The following is a 21,152-nucleotide window of genomic DNA, read 5'->3' on the forward strand; positions in this document are numbered from 1 at the left end:
CTTGTATCATGCCCATCATAGTGGTGTCTGAGAGTCTGTTCATATGCAGCATTTGACTTAATTCTTTTAGATTACTGTGACCACTTCTGAAAAAAAATATAATACAAGCAATGTCAAATAGATAAGGAATTAAATCCCCTGCGTGCTGTACTTTGCTTTTGAGTTGATAGTAATTCCTTCACCTCTTCATCCCCCAAGAAAAAACAAAATTGCTAAGGATTATCTATTTATTTTTAATTCAGTTAAAACAAACATACAATGTTTCATTGAAACTGTGTAACACTCTTTGCCAACAACTGTAGTTGAATTGTTGACCTCTAACAATACAGTGGGCATATATACACAATATATACAAAGATGTACTGTACAACACCTGTAACAGATACATTAGACTGTAAAAGAAGGTGTTAGTCACTGCATTTGGGAAATTATAACATCCATGATAAACTGTATGAAAAAAAATCTGTACCTGATCTATACTTCTTTATGGACCCCAAAGACTCCTCTTTATTGTAACATTTACATTTGTAATAAATAAAACCTTTCATGTTCTTGTGTTCTTACATCTTGAGTGGTAACATACTATTTCAGTTTTTGTAAGCATAGCATTTTTCTGTAAAGAAACTTTCCCTTGACAGTTGTTACACATATGTACAACATGAACAACTCGTTGAAATGATGCAATAACCATTAATAATGGCAGAGGAATATATACATATACCCAAAGTCCCAAACCTATATTATATACAATATATTTACATTATATATAGACAAATACAGTTTATGTACATAACTATCATAAATATTGAAAAATAGGTTTTAGTTTTAATTGATTAATGTTCTATAAATAACATTACAGTTATGACTGAAATATCATGGAAGACAGCAACGTAAAAACAAGGTGACAATACAGTGGTTTAATACTGAAGCTGCTTATTTCCACTGGGATGTTGTTTACGGACCTCTAAACTGACAGGTTTGCAGCAGATTCATATATTAGAAAACTACCTAGCAAAGTGGTACTCAAGTTTAACAGCTGAAGAGCTACTTAGTCATCAAATGGAGCTTCAGAAAACAACTGATGTTACTCACAATGTAACATCCAGACATTGCTGCATTAATTTGCAAGACTCAATAACATGTATTGATACAACATAATGAGATGCTATCATGTAACATCTTCCCCTCTTATCTCCCCTGACAGTGACTGAAGGATTTCCCCCTCTCTTCCGGTTGCAGAGAAGGAAGAGATTCATTTTTGCTCCCTTTGATGCTGGAAAGGGATCTCTTCATCCTCCACACACACACACACTATAAACTCTTGGAGGGAGAGGACATTTTATATCCTCCCCCAGCTTTCCGTGTGCGTGGGGAGGATGAAGTAGAGTTGCCATATCACTGATCCATAGATCAGAAATAAATGAGCCTTTGATCTGAACGCCACATCCTCTTCCTGAGTCCCAGTAAGAGAAGCACTGATCAGTTCAAAGTACTAATTGAAAGTTGAGTACCACTGGACTAATCAAACAAGCAAGATGAGAGAAAACTCTCACTTTTCATTATGTTTTCTACAGATGTGGTGATTGGTAATTTTAGTCAGAAGTATGAATCAAAATATCTGCGATTTTTCATAGATTTTAAAATTGTGGAGAAAGACAGGCATCATCTGCCAAATAGTGATTGTTACCTAGAATTGATTCTGGCTTTTGAGACAAAATCTTCAGTGCTGTTTAATCAACTGATTACATGCCATTGTTTGTTCCCTCTGACCCAACTACTAAATTGAATTTTGTAAATCAGATTTTTAAAACATTATGCCAAATATAGTTGAACAAAAGTACCATGACACTCTCTTTTATTATCTCTGTCTAGGTTCTTATACTGCACCCACCATCGTGGTGTTTAAGAAAGAGCCTGTTGATAAGTCAAATGTGCTCTTATGCAGGTACCATTTCTCTTCAACCTGGGATAGGAATAAATAGTAAACATGTAGTAGAAACAAAACAGCTAATCACAAACATAGCACCTGTTTTGGTAGCTAGTTAGGACTCAAACAAAATGTATCTATTTCTGAAGCAAACAAGTATAAGATGACTGTTCAGTCCATGGTTTGTTTTGTTTAAACTACTATACAGTATCAACTTAATGAGGAATCTCAGTTGCCTATATGAAGAGAACTTGTCTTGAGCACCAAATACTGGTGCAGTTTGTGTATTAGTCTTTTAGCATGGACAAAATCGGAACAAAAATAATCAAGTAATTTAAAATCCAACAGTGGATGAGAAATTGACAAATACTGCGCAGTTTGTAAAAATAGTACAATTAATAAACTATATCAGGACCTCTTTTTTATGGTGCAGCAAGATCAAGAAAGACTGGCCAAAAAACCCAAACCTAATTGACAATGGGCCATATGCTATCATGAAGCAGAACCCCCCGTTAATCTCAAAAGAGAGTTTTGTATGATATGGCATGATATGACCCAGTGTGATTTGGTAGAGAGCTGCAACTGAATCAGAACAACCACCCATCCTGTTTTACCCAATTGCACTAATGAGAACCTCAAGAAGAGAACTCTCAAGATCTTTATGAGCTCTTCACTGTATAAAAGTTTATTTTAAACATCACCCATTCTGATGACTTGAAACTGTTAAAAAGCATTAAAACTTGAGTCAGATTGCCATTTTTTAAAACTATGATATTTTTAGTTGCTTATGTACAATGATTTGTGATATCGACAATGACTTCTTTGATTAAATTTTGGAGTATCTGAGTTTCACTGAAAAAAAAAAACAAAAAACAACAACCCTGTTTCTATTTAGTTACGGAGTTTTGACCTACTCAAATTGGTTAAAAGTCAGTATAATTATGCCTCCATTGAAGGGAAAATTGTATTACATTTAGAACACAGATTAAATGTTTGTACAGGTTCTATGTCACTGGGATACATTTTGACTTTAAGAAAACAATTTTTTAAATAAAAAAAAAAATTATGCTTTTGAGGTCCATAAGAATTTTTGGTACATAAAATAATAGTGTTTTTTCCCTCTCTCTCTCTCTCTCTCTCTCTCTCTCTCTCGATATATCAACACTTTGCTGTAAATTAAAAGTTATTTTTCACATCAAATGGTTCCATTAGGCACATTCAAGTAAAATAATAAAATACCCAAGTAACAATGACGAAAGCCAAACATGGCTTGATAAAATTCTACAGAGAGTTGTGTCCATTCTCTGGAATGGAATAAAATTGTCACTTCCCTCAGCCAGAGACTCAGGTGGTTTGATGTTAATATCCACTTCCATCATGCAGAATAGTTTCTTTTCAAGAGTTCACTTATTCTACAGTCAGAAGAACCAGCATCAAAGAATCTGCATTTTAAAGGAAGCAAAATTGCAAACCTAGGTAAATTTTCTTTCTCAGTAGATATTTCAGTGAATGCTGGAGTATTTGAGATTAAATCGTGCCAGTTAATGTCCGCCAGATGCATAATTATGGATCCAATCCATAATAATCAAGATCATACTTCCAATCATCACGAACAGGCCACTCACCAGGAAGAGTATAGCCTGGAAAGAGAAAATATAAAATTCACTTCAGACATTTTATTTTCTTCTTCAGCTACAAAATGTATACCTGACATAAACGGGTAAGTGCCTGTCCTGAGTGACTAATCTTAAATAAGTCAAAGAACACTAAGGAATGACTAATAAAAAAGAACAAAGATTATAGTAAATGACAATGAGATAACCTTTGATTTTCACATGCTCTGGTGCCTTTTTAAAATGGATTAATAAATGTATTTTTAATATAGCAGGCTACATACTCAGCTGGTGTAAACTGGCATAGCTCTATTGATTTAAATGGAGCTCTGCCTGGCTTCGCAAACTGGGAATCTGAACCTGAGTATCTAAGATCAGAAGCAGCAACATCGAGCAAAGGACTCAAGTGATCAGGAGGAGGTCAGCTCTGAGAGTAACCGAGAGAAGCAGGTTTTGAAGAAATATTTGAGAGAGGCCAGTGAGGCTGCATAATATTATACAGCAGTTTCACTACTGAATAGATATTTTGCTGAATACACTCCACTAAATATTTATCAGGCACTTTCCCTCTATTTATATTATTTGTTATAAAATAGACAAAATGTGCCCCATTTCTATTCACACTACTTTAGTGTCAGTAATGGTGCAATAGCTGTATGTAATTAAAATAATTTTATTTCCACTAACAATTTGGTATTTCAGGATGAAATCCTGGTTGTTGTCACCTCTGGAGTTGGCAGGGACAACTGGAGAGGTCACGTGGGGAAGTATGCAGAAATAACTTCCTGGTGGCTCTCTCTCCAGTTACAATTGCCTATGAAACTACTGCTTGTTAGAATAATAGACACTACTAGTTACTGCTAGTTCATCAACGAAGACAATTGCAGACATTCTGAAATCCTTAGATTAGAAAGAAATAAACTAAAACCCTTGCTCTGAGCCAGTAAGTGATGAAAGCATGTTAATGAAAATACTCTTCTACACATACCCCAATCTTCTGCACCGATTTCAGAGGTTCTTTCTTCACTAGTTTGATATAGAAAGCAGAAGGAAGTATAAAGATCAGCATGGCAGCAGCAGAGGCACCTATATTAATAATAATAAAAAAAGTTTTCTGAAATAAGTTCAGTGTTTCATTAGACTTTTGAAGACGTTCTGATTTTGAAAAACAAATAAACAAAACCCTGAATGAATATACAAAAACTTACCAATGAATCCAAATATATCTCGAATAGAAGGGACAAAGATTACGAGAACATTGGTAAATGCCAAAACAAAAACTGTAATTAAACTGTGACGTAACCAACTGAACTCCTTCTCTGCGCAAAACAGCTGTGTAATTGAAGTGCGGATCTGCAAAAAATAATGAGGACATTAGTATTAATCACAAAAAAGTCCTTAAAGAGACACTGTCAACTTAATACAAAAACAACTGGGATTACTATAACAGTAAGACATGAGAGAGAAAAATGTTTCTCTGTTTTGCACTTGACTTTATGCATTTGATAGCTCTTTATGAAAACAGGTTTTCCAGTTTTTTTTATATAGGTGTTTATAAACAGGGGAGAGAGAAAAAAACCTAGCTAAAAACCATTTAAAACAAAGAAATTGGTAAAGGGACTAAGGAACAGGTATAGTACCCAATACTACTTTTATCTCATTTTTTTTAAAATGACTTGAATATAGAAAAATGATATAGGGTAAAATATTTATTATAAATTAATAAATAAAAGCTTTTGACCCCTCTATGTAAAAATGTTTTACTTTCTAAATTGATGCCTATCATCTATTTCAATTATTCTGATTCAGTTAAATGAGTAAAAAGCATGCACGCAGACTTGTTATATAGAACAATTTTTTTAAGTTAAAAAAATTACTAGAAATTAGCAAACTGTACTTGCCCAATTAATTTAATATTATTATTAGTCCACAGCCGGAGAAGAAGAAAAGGTACCCAATTACTGGCGAAGATGGATACACCGAATAAAAAAGGATTACTTACTGGGAAGATAACTACAGGTACAGTAAGGGTTACAGCCATAAGTACAGCCAGACGCACAATAAGAATAATAACATCAGCACCCAGGACTGCAGAGTAAGTATGAAGCAATTCTGCTTCAACATTTCCTATAAAGAAAATGGCATTTTAATTGAACTCTAATAACACACTCTTCACAAGACTGCAGCAAAACGTAATAGAATGGTAATATCCCTGTATACTTAAGAAATAAAACAGAACAGTCCCTCCACAAATTTACAGTGAATTAAAAACTCAGTTGGTCTTGAGCACATTGTCCTGTGAGTTTGTGGAAGAGAGACAGACACACACAGGGCCTATCACCACTCATTTTATTTGCACATGTACTTCAGCTGGGCCAAATTTTGCTTTCTGCTACTCACTGACTTTGCATGACAAAGGCATATAGGTTTTCACCTTATTATTAGACTATGGCAACATCATAGCAAATTCTTAGAGCCAAATTCTATTCTCAGTTATACAAATGTAGACTCCTTAAAGACAATGAAGCTACAGAGCAGAACTTAGTTCTTTGGTTTTATAGATGAAAACCAATACAGGGACAGTAGTAGAAAAGGAAAAAATACAATAATGTGCAGTTATGAGAGGTCTGTGAAGAATATTACAGGGGCTAGTGAGAAAAAAACAAGCTCATTTCCCTTCTTAAACATATTAAGGCTCAGAATCATAATAAACTCACTTCTATAGTTGTCCTTACATAGTAACTTCAATGTTGGACTCATAGTACTTTACAAATATAAATGAATTTTATAAGCTTTACAATCCCTGGAAGTAGTAAATCCATTTTACTGAGGGATAAACTTAGGCACAGACAGGTCAAGGATAACACAAAGTCTGTGTCAAACAGCACCAAAATAGCCTGACTTCCAGTCCTGAACTTTAGCCATAAGACCACTGCTCCCCTTTGTGTGTGAATGTATAAAAATAATTAATTAGTTGATGCTAATTTGCTTTACATTTTAAAAGCCACAAGATTTATTTTGAATTTCTGGAGACATGCTTCATTTAAAAGAAAATAGAAGAGGCAATAACTACCATAAAATGTCAGGTATCCAAAGAGAGCAGCCAATAGGTACATTATAAACATGGCAAAAAATGAAACATTGGACACATTCATCATTCTTCTACGGGTTCGGCTATTAAAGAAACAAAACAGAAATAAGTGTTAGTGACAATATATTGCTTGTTTCTTTTTGAATAGTAAAGTTATATACAATCTATACATTTACCCTTTCAGTTCTTCATAAATAGGAAGAATAGCAGGATGGCAGACAAAAGAGAATGTTAGGATTGGTACGGCATAGACAGTCTGAAAAACATAAAACATGCTTTATAAACTTCTTGATAGATGTAGCAAATTTATCTTTGTTGCACAGAATTCATCAGTAGGTTTCTACTTTATATTTTTACTTTCCATTGAAAGTATAATTGGTCTCAATTTTCCATTAAAAAAAAGTTAACTATTCTGTAAGGTTATTACAACACTCACTCTCTCTTTTGTTCTTAAGGGCCCCAATACTGAGAATCCTCAAGCCCCACTTAAGCCCATGGTAGTTGAATGCACTCAGCTCCTTGCTGGATTGAATCTTTATGGCCTGATCTTGAAAATCTTTACTCACATGAGTATTACTTTCTCATGAGATTTTCCATCACTAGGGGTATATGTGTGAGTAAAGGTTTGCAGGATTTGGCCTTTAGGGGCTGATCCAAAGCCCACTGAAATCAATGGAGACTTTTCAATCATTATAGTTACACCAGTGCAAAATCCATTTACTGGTGAGAGGTTTGCACCAGTGCAACTTAATTTACCAGATTATTTGTTTTGCTGAATACAGATGGGATTACTCACATGTTTAAAGTTAAACATGTGCTTAAGTGCTTTGCCTTACCATGAGAAGTGCTGACTGCCTCCCAGGAGAGGCTGGAAACCCTTATTTCGTCTTGAGCTCAATAAAAGTTAAGGAAGCCCCATTTTGCAGGAGGTGCACAATGCCTTTCAGGATTGTGACATAATTAATGGCCCCCAAAATATTAGGTTTGGCAATTATGTAAGGAAAAATGCCCATATTTCTTTGTAATGTTTGTTCTCCCTCTTTATTTTTAATAGTGAGAATGTCATGTACATATGCTATCTTACCTGTGAGTTGAAGACGAAATATTTTGGCCTGCACATGTCATCACTAGTCATGTTTTGTGCTGTTCCATGCAAAGGTGCAGCAGTTGCCAGGTGTGCCAATGTGCCATTCAGAGTTGTGTTCATCACGTCATACTCCAATCCCAAAGGACAAGGGATTTGGAACTTCTTGCAAATTACCTAAAAATACCACCATACCACATTATCATACTGTATCAGTTAAAAATAACAAAGCTGTTTGAAATCATATGAAATCTCACTTGAAACGCACTATTACAAGCACTGTAAATCTACAGAGAAATTATACTTACAACAATAAGGAAGAAGACCATACACATTAAGGAAAGGCCACTTGTATATCCTAAGTATCCTGTCATCAAGAAAGAGAAACAACATTTTAATTACAGCCTTGCTTTTTTCCCCCCACTTATTTGCTAAAAATTACAAAATTTTGTAATTTACAAGTGTCTCATCGCTTGTTTTCACTGCAGTGTTAGCTCAAGCTATAAACTCAAGTTTTGCCCCTCCTTCCACACCCAAAGATTTCTAGCTCAAATTACATGGTTTTAAAAACTTTAAATTTAAACTTGAGCTAGCTGGCTGCTGTCACTGGAGTTAGTAATAGAGTTGGAGGATGCAGCAGTTCATCAGCAACTGCTAATCCAGTGACTAGGCAGCAATACAACACAACAGTTTAGGACCCCAAACAAACAACAAAAATCATTATTTCCAATTTAAACTGCAGGGAAAATTTATTTACCCAAAATGAAATTTGGCCAGGACACAATGGCTAACATCCCCACTCTTGGAAGAGTGCCACGTGGTAACTGATGACCGTAAGTGGTCAGAAGCTTCACTTAATAGATCTAATCTTGTTTCCAATGAAGTGAAATGGGAATTCTGATATGGTCTTCAGTGGGAGCAGAAATTGGTCCTGTATTTTATCTGAAAAATGCCACTTTCAGTTCCACAGTCCTCTACAACATAGGGTGGGTTATCGAGTCAAGTGCCATGTGGGGTATTCACTCTGTATTGGTTCAGAGAAAGTATTCCACCAACTGAATCATGAGCATCACTTTGCAAAGCATCTATGCTTTCCTCAAACGTGCATAGCACGTACATTGACCAGGCCAAATCTGCGTAAACAGAGATCTAACAAGTCAAAGGCAGTGGAACTGCAGGCTTCCCGTCCTGTCCTCACCCATTCTCTTTTCCTCTTATACTCTACAAACACTCTGTAGCCCTCATTTATTTCTTAAAAAGAGAGGTCCTGTTCTTCTCCTCAGCAACTGAGATCATTTGCACAGTTCTCCTAGCATTCACCTGGCAAGAGATCAGTAATGTGGAGGTAGCTCCCATATCTGGGCCTTCCACATGTTAACAACCAATCAAACTTATGTTTCCACATTTACTTTAAATGAATAGTTGCTTACCTAAATTTTTCAGCAGTGACAAAGGAAGAATGAACACTATAGACACCAGCACAACCAAACAGTCACCATTAAGATACCATTCTCTGTAAGAAAAAAAAGAGAAATTTATATAAGTAATCAAAGCATTTTTACAACAATGATGCTTACAGGTTAATCCTTACAAACAATAGTGTGTTATAGAAAAAAATATAAGTAAAAGATAAAATATCCAGTAACAATACCAGAGAATAAAACTATGTTGTGATAATTTCACAAAACAATGTATAAAGGGGCTATTGAAGATATACTGCTATTTCAAGATGTTTCAAATATATTTTTTAAACCTGATAAATGGGAGAAATAGGTTTAGATGCTGAAAATTCTAGCATTCAGATATACTATTTGAACTTTATTCTTCAGAATAGTATCCAAGTCAGGAAGGATCACACCACAAGGGGGCAGGGGGAGGGAAAAGAACCACGCCTCCCAGAACTATATTGAGGCGATCCTCCCATCATCTTCCCTCCTACAAGGTCCCTTTCCCTCAGTGTCTTCTGCCAGGATAGGCGTATACATGGTTGGCGGGGTGGGGGGAAAGAGGGACAGGAGATAGACAGTGGGTTGGTCAGGTGAATAATGAGGCTGCTGGAAATAAAAATGCATATTGCTCAAATTCACAAAGGTACTTATGTCCCTGAATACTAATGGGAGGTAGCTGCCTAAGTGACTCTGGGCCTTCGACTCTTTGTTGCTCCCCAGTCCCCGACCCTGAGGCTGCATTATCTTTCTCACTACGCCCCATCTGGGATGGAGATCACCCTTTAAGAGAGGCTTTGAAGAGCCAGGGGAAATCTCTGGTAATGTGGCTCTACTATGCTGCCAGGGAGCTAGGGGAAAAGCCAGAGAGAGCGCGCCGAGAGCTGCAGCAGAAGCACACGGCCTCTGCATGGCTGGCCCTGGCCTTCTGCCTATCACCTGGGACACTGGGAAGATTTCATTCAGTTCCATAGGGGCAAATCTGGCCCATCACAATTGAAAAAATATAGAAGAATATCACCACAAGGGAAATTTAATAGAGATTTTCTTCCCTGAACCCCCTCCTGTGTTTCTTTTTTCTTTCAATAGGCGAAAGTAATCAGTCATTTGTCAGGTGTATTGGGAGCACCTTCCTCTGAAACACTGGGGGACAAATTCAGTTCTCAGACCAGTGTAAAGCAGATGTAACTCCAGTGCAATGAAGTAACAGGGCAAAACTGGTCATGGGTATTCAACTGTGGCAGTAATAGTGTAGCCTTTATCCTACTGTTAATACTGGAAATAGTACTAGCTGATCCATAACAGGAGATATTTTTAAAACCAGATGTAATCTTTGGCTGAGAAAAGAAGCCTTGTTGAGCAAATAATCCATCTTAAAGACTTTACTGGTTTGAACATTAAGGGCTAAATTCTGAAAACTGGTGTAAATCTGGATTCATTTTAACAGAGTCACTATGGATTCATACCAATGCAAATGAGAGAAGAATTTGGACCCATTTCTTCAGCTACTTTATTTGGAATTAAAAAAAAAAAAAAATACACTATACATTCCCAAATTAGTATGATATAGACATCTGTAAGATAAAGTTAACGTACTGCAACTTGTCTTTTTTTAAAACAAGAAAATGTTTTGTTGAGTAAAAAAAACAAAACAAAGACAAAACAAAACACTGATATCAAAAAGCACTTCTCATCAGAATGCATCTTATTGTTGGTGATGCCCATGTGAAGGAAATCATGACTCGCAAAGTCAAGAAGTTATGGAATTTGTGTGGATTAATGGATAATGTAGATGCACAGTTTGGATGTATACTGCATATCTTAAATCACTACATGCACTGTAATCAATGAGCTGGTGTTTTTAATATTGCCACAGACTTACTGAATATTTGTTTTTAAGCAAACATTAACAAGAATCACTGTAGAAATGCAGCTTACTTTTATAGTAAGAATACTTCCCACAATGTTAATGTTTGAAAACTATCTTATCTGTCTAAGCTTCCTGAAATACATTAGAGATAACAACTATGACCCTATTAAACTTTCATTTCATTATTGAGCAATATGTTGACCAGCACAGCCATTAACACTTACCAGATATTCTTTACATAACTGTTTTCTATAATATGATGGAATACTTATATTTTGCTAACATCTTTACCAGCAGAGGCTAGATCCATGTCAAATGGACCACCCAAGGGGTAGGAAAAAAATGCTTACTGGAGCTTAACAGAGCCCTATCTCTGATTAAGAAGCTACACTAAGATGTACCAAAGGAGGTCTTCATATAGAATGTATATGTTGTCCATTTTTTGTTTCTACTGATAGTTTCTCTGATGAGGAGGAGTTCTATCACCTACCCTGTGTTCTCTTCGATGTTCATAAATGACTTGATGACCAATGGCAACTCATATTTCACTATGTAGAGGTAGCTTGACATAGCTGTAGGTGAATAACATTATAAATCATTAAAAATATAGATGGAACATGACATAAAAACTTATTTCATAACTTTACTTGACACAAACAATTAATAAAAAGATATGTGAAAAAAAGTCTGAGAATGGAGAGGTAGTATTTACTATTTGACATTACAATCTACAGTACATATTTTTAAAACCCTCACCTCCAATGTTCTGCATTGTAATTGACCCAGAAGCTGCAATTTTTCCAGCCAAACCAAATGCCTTCATTCCTAGCTGTTCATATAATAGAGATCCTACAAACATACAAAATAAATCAATTGAAAAGCTGTATTTTACAAAGGAAAGATAATATTAAGTTAGTAATAACTATTTGTACAATAATAAGAATTTACCATACCTCCTTCATTGGCAGTCTTTAGGAGAAGATGAACTGAATATAAAGAGAATATTGACACCACCACCAAGAGAATCCTAGGAGGGGGAAAAAAAAAAAAAGCCAAACAACTTTTAGACAGCCTTAAATTTATTTAGTTTAGCCATATTAAGTGTGCTATTTGAAAAGGAAGGATTTAAGATAGAACATAAGAACCAATATTGAAATATAGTGAAATGAAACAATAATTAAGAAAAATAAGAAGTGTAAGTTCCAATGCTAGCTGAGAAGGTATGAAAGGACATCATACTTAAATCCACATTGGAAGGTACACCTACCTATTTTCATTATTATTTTGCCAACAGGCCCAATTCTCATTTATACTAGATACTGCTGAAGTAGGATTAAATACTTACATCAACTTTACAACACTCTAATAGTGTAAAGGGGCCTTAGAGAGGTGCAAGTATAAATGAGAATCAGACCCAATATATTTTGATTGATCCAATAAACACATTATTTTAACAAAAATATAAAAAAACCACATTATTTTGTATCGCTATAACAGCTGTTTTTCTATTTTTACTCCCCCCCCTCACATTCTTAGGTAATTAGATCACAGCTAGTTCATCTCTGAAATACTAGACTTGTGACTGATGTAATTTGTGACTAGGTGAGAAAATCTGCTGAAGTCTGAAATGAATCACCTTATAGCTGTATGTGATTTTTTGTGTAAAGCAAGATACAAAGACAGTTAATTGACTGGTAAAGTATGGATGGACAATTAGAAAATGGTAAGAGCTCGTGACTCAGTACGGTTTGTTTTAAAATTCATATACACGGAAATTATCTGAATGCAGGTCAGTTTTCTTTGCTTAACATTTACTGTTGTTTCACCTGTGCTTGAACAGAGACTGTGAATGGCTCCCAGAAGTTGTCTAATTTTCTTATAGTTTCTATTAGAACTACATATGCTTTATTAGCAGCAAAGAGTCCTGTGACACATTATAGACTAACAAACGTATTCGAGCATGAGCTTTCGTGAGTGAATACCCACTTTGTTGGATGCATGTAGTGGCTACATGCATCCAACAAAGTGGGTATTCACCCACGAAAGCTCATGCTCCAAATATGTCTTTAGTCTATAGGGTGCCACAGGACTCTTTGCTGCTTTTACAGATCCAGACTTACACGGCTACCCCTCTGATACATGCTTTATTGAAATGCTTCTTTGTAACCTCTAAAAATTCGCAATGAATCACAACGAATACACCCTTCAGCAGCTGCACTGTTCTTTACAGCTAAAGAACAACACTGTCACAAAACTGTAATAAAATAAAAAAACCCACTGCTTCCTACACCAATACAAGCATTTGGCTTTAAAAGAATAGTTCCCAGAGAGACTATAGCTGCTATCAGGCATATTGTTGACAAGTAATACAAGAATCTCCATACAGCTCCATCAGTGTACTGCAGAATACATTGCAAATCATATACAAATACATTTTCATGATTGTGAAAGGTAATGATTAAGTGATGCACTGGTAACTGGACTTCTTATTTGTTCACCAGTCATAAACAGTACTGGAAAGAGCGTACAGATTATTATCTATGTTTTCTGTAGTACCAAACATTATAGATATATTTTTCAACACTACCTCAGACTTAGAATGGCCACTTTATCAGAGTAACAAGGTAGTTTAGTCCAGTGTTTCTCAAATGCGACCACCAGCAGATTTCCTTGAAGCCACAGCCTCCTAGGTGGTGATCGGGGGGTGGGGAGTGGCTAGGTGACAAAGCAGCGCCCCCTCCCCCGGTGCCGCCAGTAGGGGTTTGGCCCTGCTCGCCTCTGGAGCTGCAAATGCCAGAGAAGCAGGCACCCAGGTAAGTTCCCCACTTTCCCAGGGGTGGCGGGACACGGACTTCCAGCTTCAGCCTTGGGTGGCAAACTGCAGGCTCCAGCTGCGTGACATCAGGTTCTGTCCCCCACCTGCAGCGGGGCTTCAGGCTCTGGCCCTGGCCTCACCACCCCTCCACTGCTCCTGGCCCCCACCGTGTCCTCCAGCTCTGATCCCCAGCTGCAGGGCTTTGCCTCCCCGGTCTCACCCACCATCACCCCTGTTCCCTACCACCTCCCCATCCAGGGCTTAATTGGTCCCCAAGCTTGCCAGTAAGTCTGCTGTGAAAAAGTGGTATTTGTATGTTTATATCACTTTTCACTGCCTCCCAGCTAGCTATAAAGTGTGCTGCTGTGAAAAAAGTGATATTAGCTAATATCACTTTCACAGAAGCAGACTTACTAGTTAGCAAGTCAAAACAAAGCAACCAAAAGGCAAAAACAAACAAAACACCTTTTTTATCTTTCGGTCCAGTAAAGAGACAAATGTATATTACTGAGTCTGCTCAAAACAGAACAACCCAAACCCTACATAAATAAATTACTATGATTTGGACATGTACACATGCATATTTATTTGTTTTTCCTAAAGTTAATTAAGTAATTTAGGAAGAATTGTGAGAGTGGCCACCAGCAAGAGTTGGTGGCCACACTCTGAGGCCACCAAAAAAATTACTGTGAGAACCCCTGGTTTAGTCCGTGTGCTCATTTAGTTCCTGGCTTCTATGCGGAAACTACCAAGCACACACACTGAGAACACTTGTCCAGTACATACCACCAGCTCAGTTCATATAATCCACCTAATAATTATTATGTTAAAAATTTAAAGTCACTATCAGCCTGGGCCAGATGTGAACCAATCAGCTAGACATTAAACGCTTTTTATACTGTTATTAATCCTGTGAGCCATGCACTCTCAGTAACGTCTTAGCTACTGAAACCTGTGCTCTCCTGCATCTAGACTACTAATCATACTTAATTTTGTGATGTTATGTGAACTAGTGTAGCCTATTTCAGTAGCAATATATTTGAATACAATCTAGAGAAGAAAAAAAATATAATAATGAATTAAACCACTATGGCACCTGTGATTGCTAAATTGCTAGCTACAAGTATTTTGTTTTTTTAAATGAACTGATTATAGCATAATGTGTTGAATTATTCAAATAACTGACTTTAAACTTGCTTCCTCCTACCTATTTTACTTTTTTTGTCTACACTAACTCCTAAGAGATGTCACCAGCACAACACACGGTAGGCTATCATAACCACTACAAAACCTCTTTAGAGCATGGAATTGGCATATAAAAGAGGCAGGTAAATGCCTCTTTGCTATTTTTACTACATGGCACAGCTTTGTTAATTAAAAAATATTAATAGTATGTATAAAGAAAAGGGTATATAAATTATAAAAGTTCTTAACAAGGAAAAAAAAAAGAAAAAAAAAAAATCATGCCATGCACTAAACCTCCAGTAATAGAGATTCCACAACCTCCTTAGGTAATTTGTTCCACTGCTTGACTACCTTGCAATTAGGAAGCTTTTCCTAATGCCTAACCTAAATCTCCCTTGTTGCAATTTAAGCCCATTACTTCTTGTCCTGTCCTCAGTGGATAAGGAGAACAATGTATCAATTGTCTCTTTATAACAGTTTTTTTTACGTACTTGGAAACTGTTATGTTCCCCCTCAGTCTTCTCTTCTCCAGACTAAACAAACCCAATTTTTTCAGTCTTTCCCTAGTAGGTCATGTTTTCTAGACCTTTAATCATTTTTGTTGCTCTTCTCTGGACTTTCTTCAATTTGTCCACATCTTTCCTGAAATGTGATGCTCAGAACTGGACACAATACTTCAGTTGAGGCCTAATCAGTGTGGAGTAGAGCAGAAGAATTACTTCTCGTGTCTTGTTACAACACTTCTGCTAATACATCGCAGAATGATGTTTGCTTTTTTTGCAACAGTGTTATACTGTTCACTCATATTTAGCTTGTGATCCACTATGACCCCCAAATCCCTTTCTGCAGTACTCCTTCCTAGGTAGTCATTTCCCATTTTGAATGTGTGCAACTGATTGAAAATACTCCACTTAGGAAGGAACAATTTGTCCTTGTTGAGTTTCACCCTATTTATTTCTGATCATTTCTCCAGTTTGTCAAGATCATTTTGACTTCTAAGCCTATCCTCCAAAGCACTTGCAAACCCTTCCAGCTTGATATTGTCCACACAATTAGTAAGTGTACTCTCCATTTCATTTATCCAAATTATCCATGAAGATATTGACTAGAACTGGACTCAGGACATATCCATGTGGGACTCCACTCTACAAGCCCTTCCAGCCTGACCTGTGAACCACTGATAACTCCCTGAATGCCATTTTCAAACCAGTTGTGCACCCACCTTGCAATAGGTTCATCTAGCCCAGTGGTTCTCAAACTTATTTGATTCAGCCCCACCTCCTGCTTGTGTCTGTAGTCATTTACACCTCCCCCCAAAAGTACATATATTGCCACTCAGATCTGAAAGCAGAGTGGAGAGTGGCAGCTGCTGGCCAAGCACCCAGCTCTGAAGGCAGTGCTGCCACCAGCAGCAATGCAGAAGTTAAGGTGGAAAGGTATGACACTGCCACTCTTACTTCTCCATTGCTGCTGGCAGCGGCACTGCCTTCAGAGCTGTGCGCTTGGCCAGCAGCCACCGCTCTCTGGCTGCCCAGCTTGGAAGGCAGAGTGGGGAGTGGTGGCTGCTGGCCGGGTGCCCAGCTCTGAAGGCAGCGCTGCCTTCAATTAAGGTAAGGCACACCCAGCCAGCAGTTGCTACTCTTCTAAAGCTTCTCCCCTCCCTCTCCCTGAATACATTCCATGCCCGCTAGACTATATTTCTCTAGTTTGCTTCTGAGAAGGTCATGTGAGACCATATGAAAACCTAGTTAAAGTTGAGCTATATCACATTTACTACTTCTGCTTATCCACAAGGCTTGTAACTGTTTCAAAGACCTGAAGAAGAGCTCTATATGGCTCAAAAGCTTGGTCTCTCTCACCAACAGAAAGTGGTCCAATAAAAGATATTACCTCACCTACCTCTCCAATATCCTGGAACCAACAGAGCTACAACTACACTGGATACCGCTAATATTGTCTATTAACAGATACATGGCAGAAGAGCCTTTTTTAAATTAACCAAAACATACTTACACAAAAAGAATAATTCCAGTGTTTGCCATGGCATAAGAAAGTCCAAGGATGCCACTACCCATAATAACATTGCTCAGATTAAACGCTGACATTCCAAAGGAAGTAGTACCTGGATGCTGTGTAAGGGAAGGAAAAGCTAATAATTAATAGAGAACCAATGATTTATTCATGCTTTAGATTTGAATTGAAATGAACATTTTCCACTTTTCAGGGTTAAATGTTTGAAAGTAAAGCAATTGTTTAGTGTGCTAATTTTAAAACATTGTTAGTGCATACTTACATATTCAATGTCATACTTCTTCTTTCCAAGATTGGATTCAAGCAGGAAATTTTGATTTTCTGGATCCCTGTCTACACAAGGTCTGTAAGAAAAAATAAATAAATCCATATTTAATTGTTATAATGAACCAGTTATACGTTAATTGCCTTTAAGAAGTTAGTTGTTCCTGTTTTTTATTCTGTTTCAAAGGGAATTAGAAAACCAGCAAATCATCCAACAAAACTAAGTACATAATCTGTCATCTGCAAAATGACTATACAAAATTTTGTATATTCAACTTCCTATATTTCTAATTGATAAAAACATTAAAAACATTAATATCTTGCAAGGCATTTTAAAAGAGTACTTTATTACACATAATGTACTTCACACCTTTAGAGTACTGTAGAAATATTAACAAATAGAAACAAAACTAAGAGCAATGCAAAATCCTTCTGACCTCATAGGTGTTTTGGTTGGATATGAATAATTGAAGTCATTGCTGTTGGAGCTATAGCTACTGCTGTCTTCATCTGGAGAGATGTTAAACTTGCTCACGTCTGCTCTGTCCATGTTGGGAATTTAATTAGCTTTTCCCAGTATCAGATGAAGTGAGGAATATTTGGCCTGATGACTGCCCCTCGGTGGCAGTCTCCACTGAGCTCGCTCTTTTGTCCTTGGATGCTGGATTTGCCTTGCCTGTGAAGGTAAAAAGGAAACGTCAATACTGCAGTGGTCTATCAAGCCGGTCACGTGAAGAGCGGCTGCTTGCTGCTGCTCTGGGGCTGATTCATCGCCAGCCAGGCGAGTGGAAAAGTACCAGCCGAGAAGGGGCGGAGAGGAAAAGTACAAGATACTGACTACAACGGAGAACAAAGATAAATCTTCAACTACAACACCCAAGCACACGCCGGAAGATGTGATCTGCATAGGAAAGGGTCTACATTGGGCTTTCTGAGACATGTTCTTTCATGCACACACAAAAGCAAAAGAATGAAATCAAGATCACACGCTTCAGCTGCTAGGAAGACAGTTATATCTGAAGATCAAATCCACCTAATTTACGTAACTTACATGGAGACCAATCATATTGCAATGAAAAAACTATAATATTCACATTAAGATTTATAACGGAGAAGTACCCACAGTATACTATAATGAAAAATATTTGTTATATTAACAATAAAATATCCTTACACATAGATGTATTTGATCTCACACACACACACGTGTACTGTGTGTGAAAGAGAAATACCTCCAGTCCACTCTTCCTGTGCCAGAAAAGAAAACTGATGCAACATCCATGTGCGATTGTCATATTCACTCTTGATTAACCTTCCTCTCAAATATTTCCATACCGCTCCCTGCTTTCTATTTCCCTCCCCCACTCCAGGGACATGGGATCCCTGCAGTTTAAATGGGGGAAAAATGCAAATCAGTCACAAGACTGCACCAGCAGCGTGGGTTTTTGTTTTTTTTTTTATCTTGGAAGGAAGCAGCAGCTGGGGCGAGATTTGGGTCCGTCTGACCCACTCTCACGCACAGAAAATCCCTCGCGGGGGTTTTTAAATATAGTTTCAGAAACATAATATTGACCTTAACTAAAGGCACCAATAACCCACTCCGCGATTTAAAGCCCAGACCCCACACCCCCACAAGCAATAAGCACAGTACGTTACCTTGGCGAAGCTGAAAACCGAGGATTTCCCCTCTGAAATCTTCAGAATATCGACGAGATCTTTTTCTAAATCGATAATTTTAAATGTTTTTAAAAACAAAAACCCACAATCCTTAAAGTAAAAAAAATAAATTAAAGTATCAAAATTTCGTTTACAAGCCACCGGTACACGAGACAAAAAAAAATGAAGGTTCCCCTTCTACTCAAACCCTCGGCTGAGCAGGAGAAGCATGTGGCTTTGGGAGGCAGTGTTGTTATCCCGGCCGGGCAGCCAGATATTGCTCCCGTTCGACGTTGCTACAGGTCTGAAAAATGTCTCTGCTGCCTCTGCTTTTTGAGAGCGGACTGCGGAGACTCGCGGCGGGAGGAGGAAAGGGCGAGGCACCACCATACGCAGCAATGTGCCGCCTTTCCTTTGTATACCAACACCAGCCCCGTAGCCCCGCCCCCGGCTCATTTCCTCTCTCGCTAGGCTCGAGATGCCACTCAGGCGCTGTTACTTCTAACCCCCCTCCTCCATCGACGAGAAATACCAGGAGAACATTGTTTAGCACTGATGTAACACTGGAGACAAACTGTACTTAACGAGATACCACCACTACTTCGTGTTCACCTATTTCAGAGGATCTCAAAGGGCCCTACATCAATGCATGAAACCTCACAACACTAGAGTGGGTGAAGGAAACCCCCTTTTAGAGAGAAGACGACAGAGGTACAGAGAGGTTCAGTGAATGCATGATGCAATAACCATCGTTCTTTCAAGGACATCATTCATTCATTACTAAAAGCTCTGCGGCTTCAACTTCCCCCATCTTTAAAATCCCACTTCACAGACGTGGGGTGAGGCTGTTTGTAAAGAACTCCTTGGTGCAAAGAAATTCGCACTTGCCAGTTGCAGTTTACAGATTATTTGATTTCAGTACCATTTAAATGGGTGTAGCTGAGACTCCCCCGTCCATCATTGTGAGTGATCCCCAGACTCTCACTGTTTCCAGTCATCCCCTCTTTAGAGTTTGTATCACGTTACAATGATGCGAAGGTTACCGAGGTGAAAGCTGATCAGTCCCATGGTCCTACTGCTGTCATTTATTATTTGTAATGTATGATGCGGTGCATGCACATATAAGTCCAGATGGTAGCTGGAGTTTAAAAGGAACCCTTAGGCTTGCGTCATTGGAGTATTTTCCAAGGCCTTCGCCTGGGGTCTGACACCTTTTAAGGGGCCCAGGAAGGGGGACACAACTCCCTTATCCTCAGCCAATGTCTTACTATTTCCCCCCTAGTGATAGCTGGAGGATTTTGCTCTCGCTACGATGCAGGCAGGTTGTGGCGGGGTGAGGGTCAGTACTAAGCATTACCGCCTCTCCAGGGAGGGCTGGCCATGGATTTTATTCTATGGCTCCTCTCCCCGCTCTGGGAAGTTGGTGGGGGGATTTCGCGATCTTTCCCCCGTGTAGACAAATGTTCCACTGTATTTCACACGCCTTTAGCGAGCGGCCTTGGGAGGGAGGGGGAAGGATTTGCGGGAAGTCCCCCCTCCCTGTGAGTTGCGAGGTTGGTGCCTTTGGAAGCGGGGGGGGGGGGGGGGACGGACACAGTCTGTTGTCAGTGCAACGTGCGCTCCCCCCCCCCGGGAGGTATCCCTCCCTCGCACTGCCCAGTCCTTTAATTCCTTCCCAGCCGCCGGAGCTGGAGGCGGATGGGTGCGCGCAGTTTGCAGCGCGGGTGGCCCTGCAGCATGCGGTGTTTGTGTGGAGCCCCCTGCGGGGGGAGGGGCGCACGTGTGTGCGGAGGGGGTTGTGTGCTGGCTGGGCTAGCTTCGTGCGTCTGAGCCACCCGCCCCCCTTGTCACGGCTGCAATGGGGACATCCCCGGGAGCGCCACGCACAGCAGCCCCGCGCGCTCGGAACTCGGCGCACACGCGGCCCCGCGCGGGCCGGGATGGGGGGGGGGCGGTGTCCTACCCCCAGGGGCACGGGGCGCACGGATTTAAGGCGCAGCTGCTACACTCAGGGGTGCGCCTCTTTAGTGGCCGACCGCGCCCCATCCTGGCTGAGGGGCTCTCCCCGGCGGGGCGGCGCGAGCAGCTCGGGCACTCGGCGCCTCGAGACCCGGGGCCTCAGCCCGGCGGCGCGAGCCGACCGTTAGATTCCAGCCTGCCCGGGTAGAGGC

At 39.0% G+C, this 21,152-nt stretch overlaps 1 protein-coding gene across 3 annotated transcripts; it reads right to left on the reverse strand.

Annotated features, from left to right (window-relative positions):
* Nucleotides 1–213: 213 nt before the first annotated feature.
* SLC38A2 (solute carrier family 38 member 2) lies at nt 214–21,004 on the reverse strand. 3 transcript variants are annotated; one of them, XM_044978925.1, is made up of 17 exons: nt 20,945–21,004; nt 18,982–19,046; nt 17,763–18,001; nt 17,324–17,405; nt 17,044–17,159; nt 11,984–12,057; nt 11,787–11,879; nt 11,521–11,602; nt 9,146–9,228; nt 8,024–8,082; nt 7,716–7,892; nt 6,808–6,887; nt 6,614–6,714; nt 5,543–5,667; nt 4,749–4,893; nt 4,529–4,626; nt 214–3,567 (listed from the first exon to the last, which is right to left on the reverse strand). In XM_044978925.1, exons 3-17 carry the CDS (start codon nt 17,873–17,875, stop codon nt 3,469–3,471), a joined length of 1,527 nt encoding a protein of 508 aa, XP_044834860.1. In that variant the 5' UTR covers nt 17,876–18,001; nt 18,982–19,046; nt 20,945–21,004; the 3' UTR covers nt 214–3,468. The 3 variants fall into 3 exon arrangements, with proteins under 3 accessions (XP_044834860.1, XP_044834855.1, XP_044834867.1); XM_044978920.1 differs by lacking the exon at nt 20,945–21,004 and having other exon boundaries at nt 18,982–19,305; XM_044978932.1 differs by lacking the exons at nt 17,044–17,159; nt 20,945–21,004 and having other exon boundaries at nt 18,982–19,298.
* Nucleotides 21,005–21,152: the final 148 nt, after the last annotated feature.

Source organism: Mauremys mutica, chromosome 1, assembly GCF_020497125.1.
Source record: "Mauremys mutica isolate MM-2020 ecotype Southern chromosome 1, ASM2049712v1, whole genome shotgun sequence".
Taxonomy (NCBI): Eukaryota; Metazoa; Chordata; order Testudines; family Geoemydidae; genus Mauremys; species Mauremys mutica.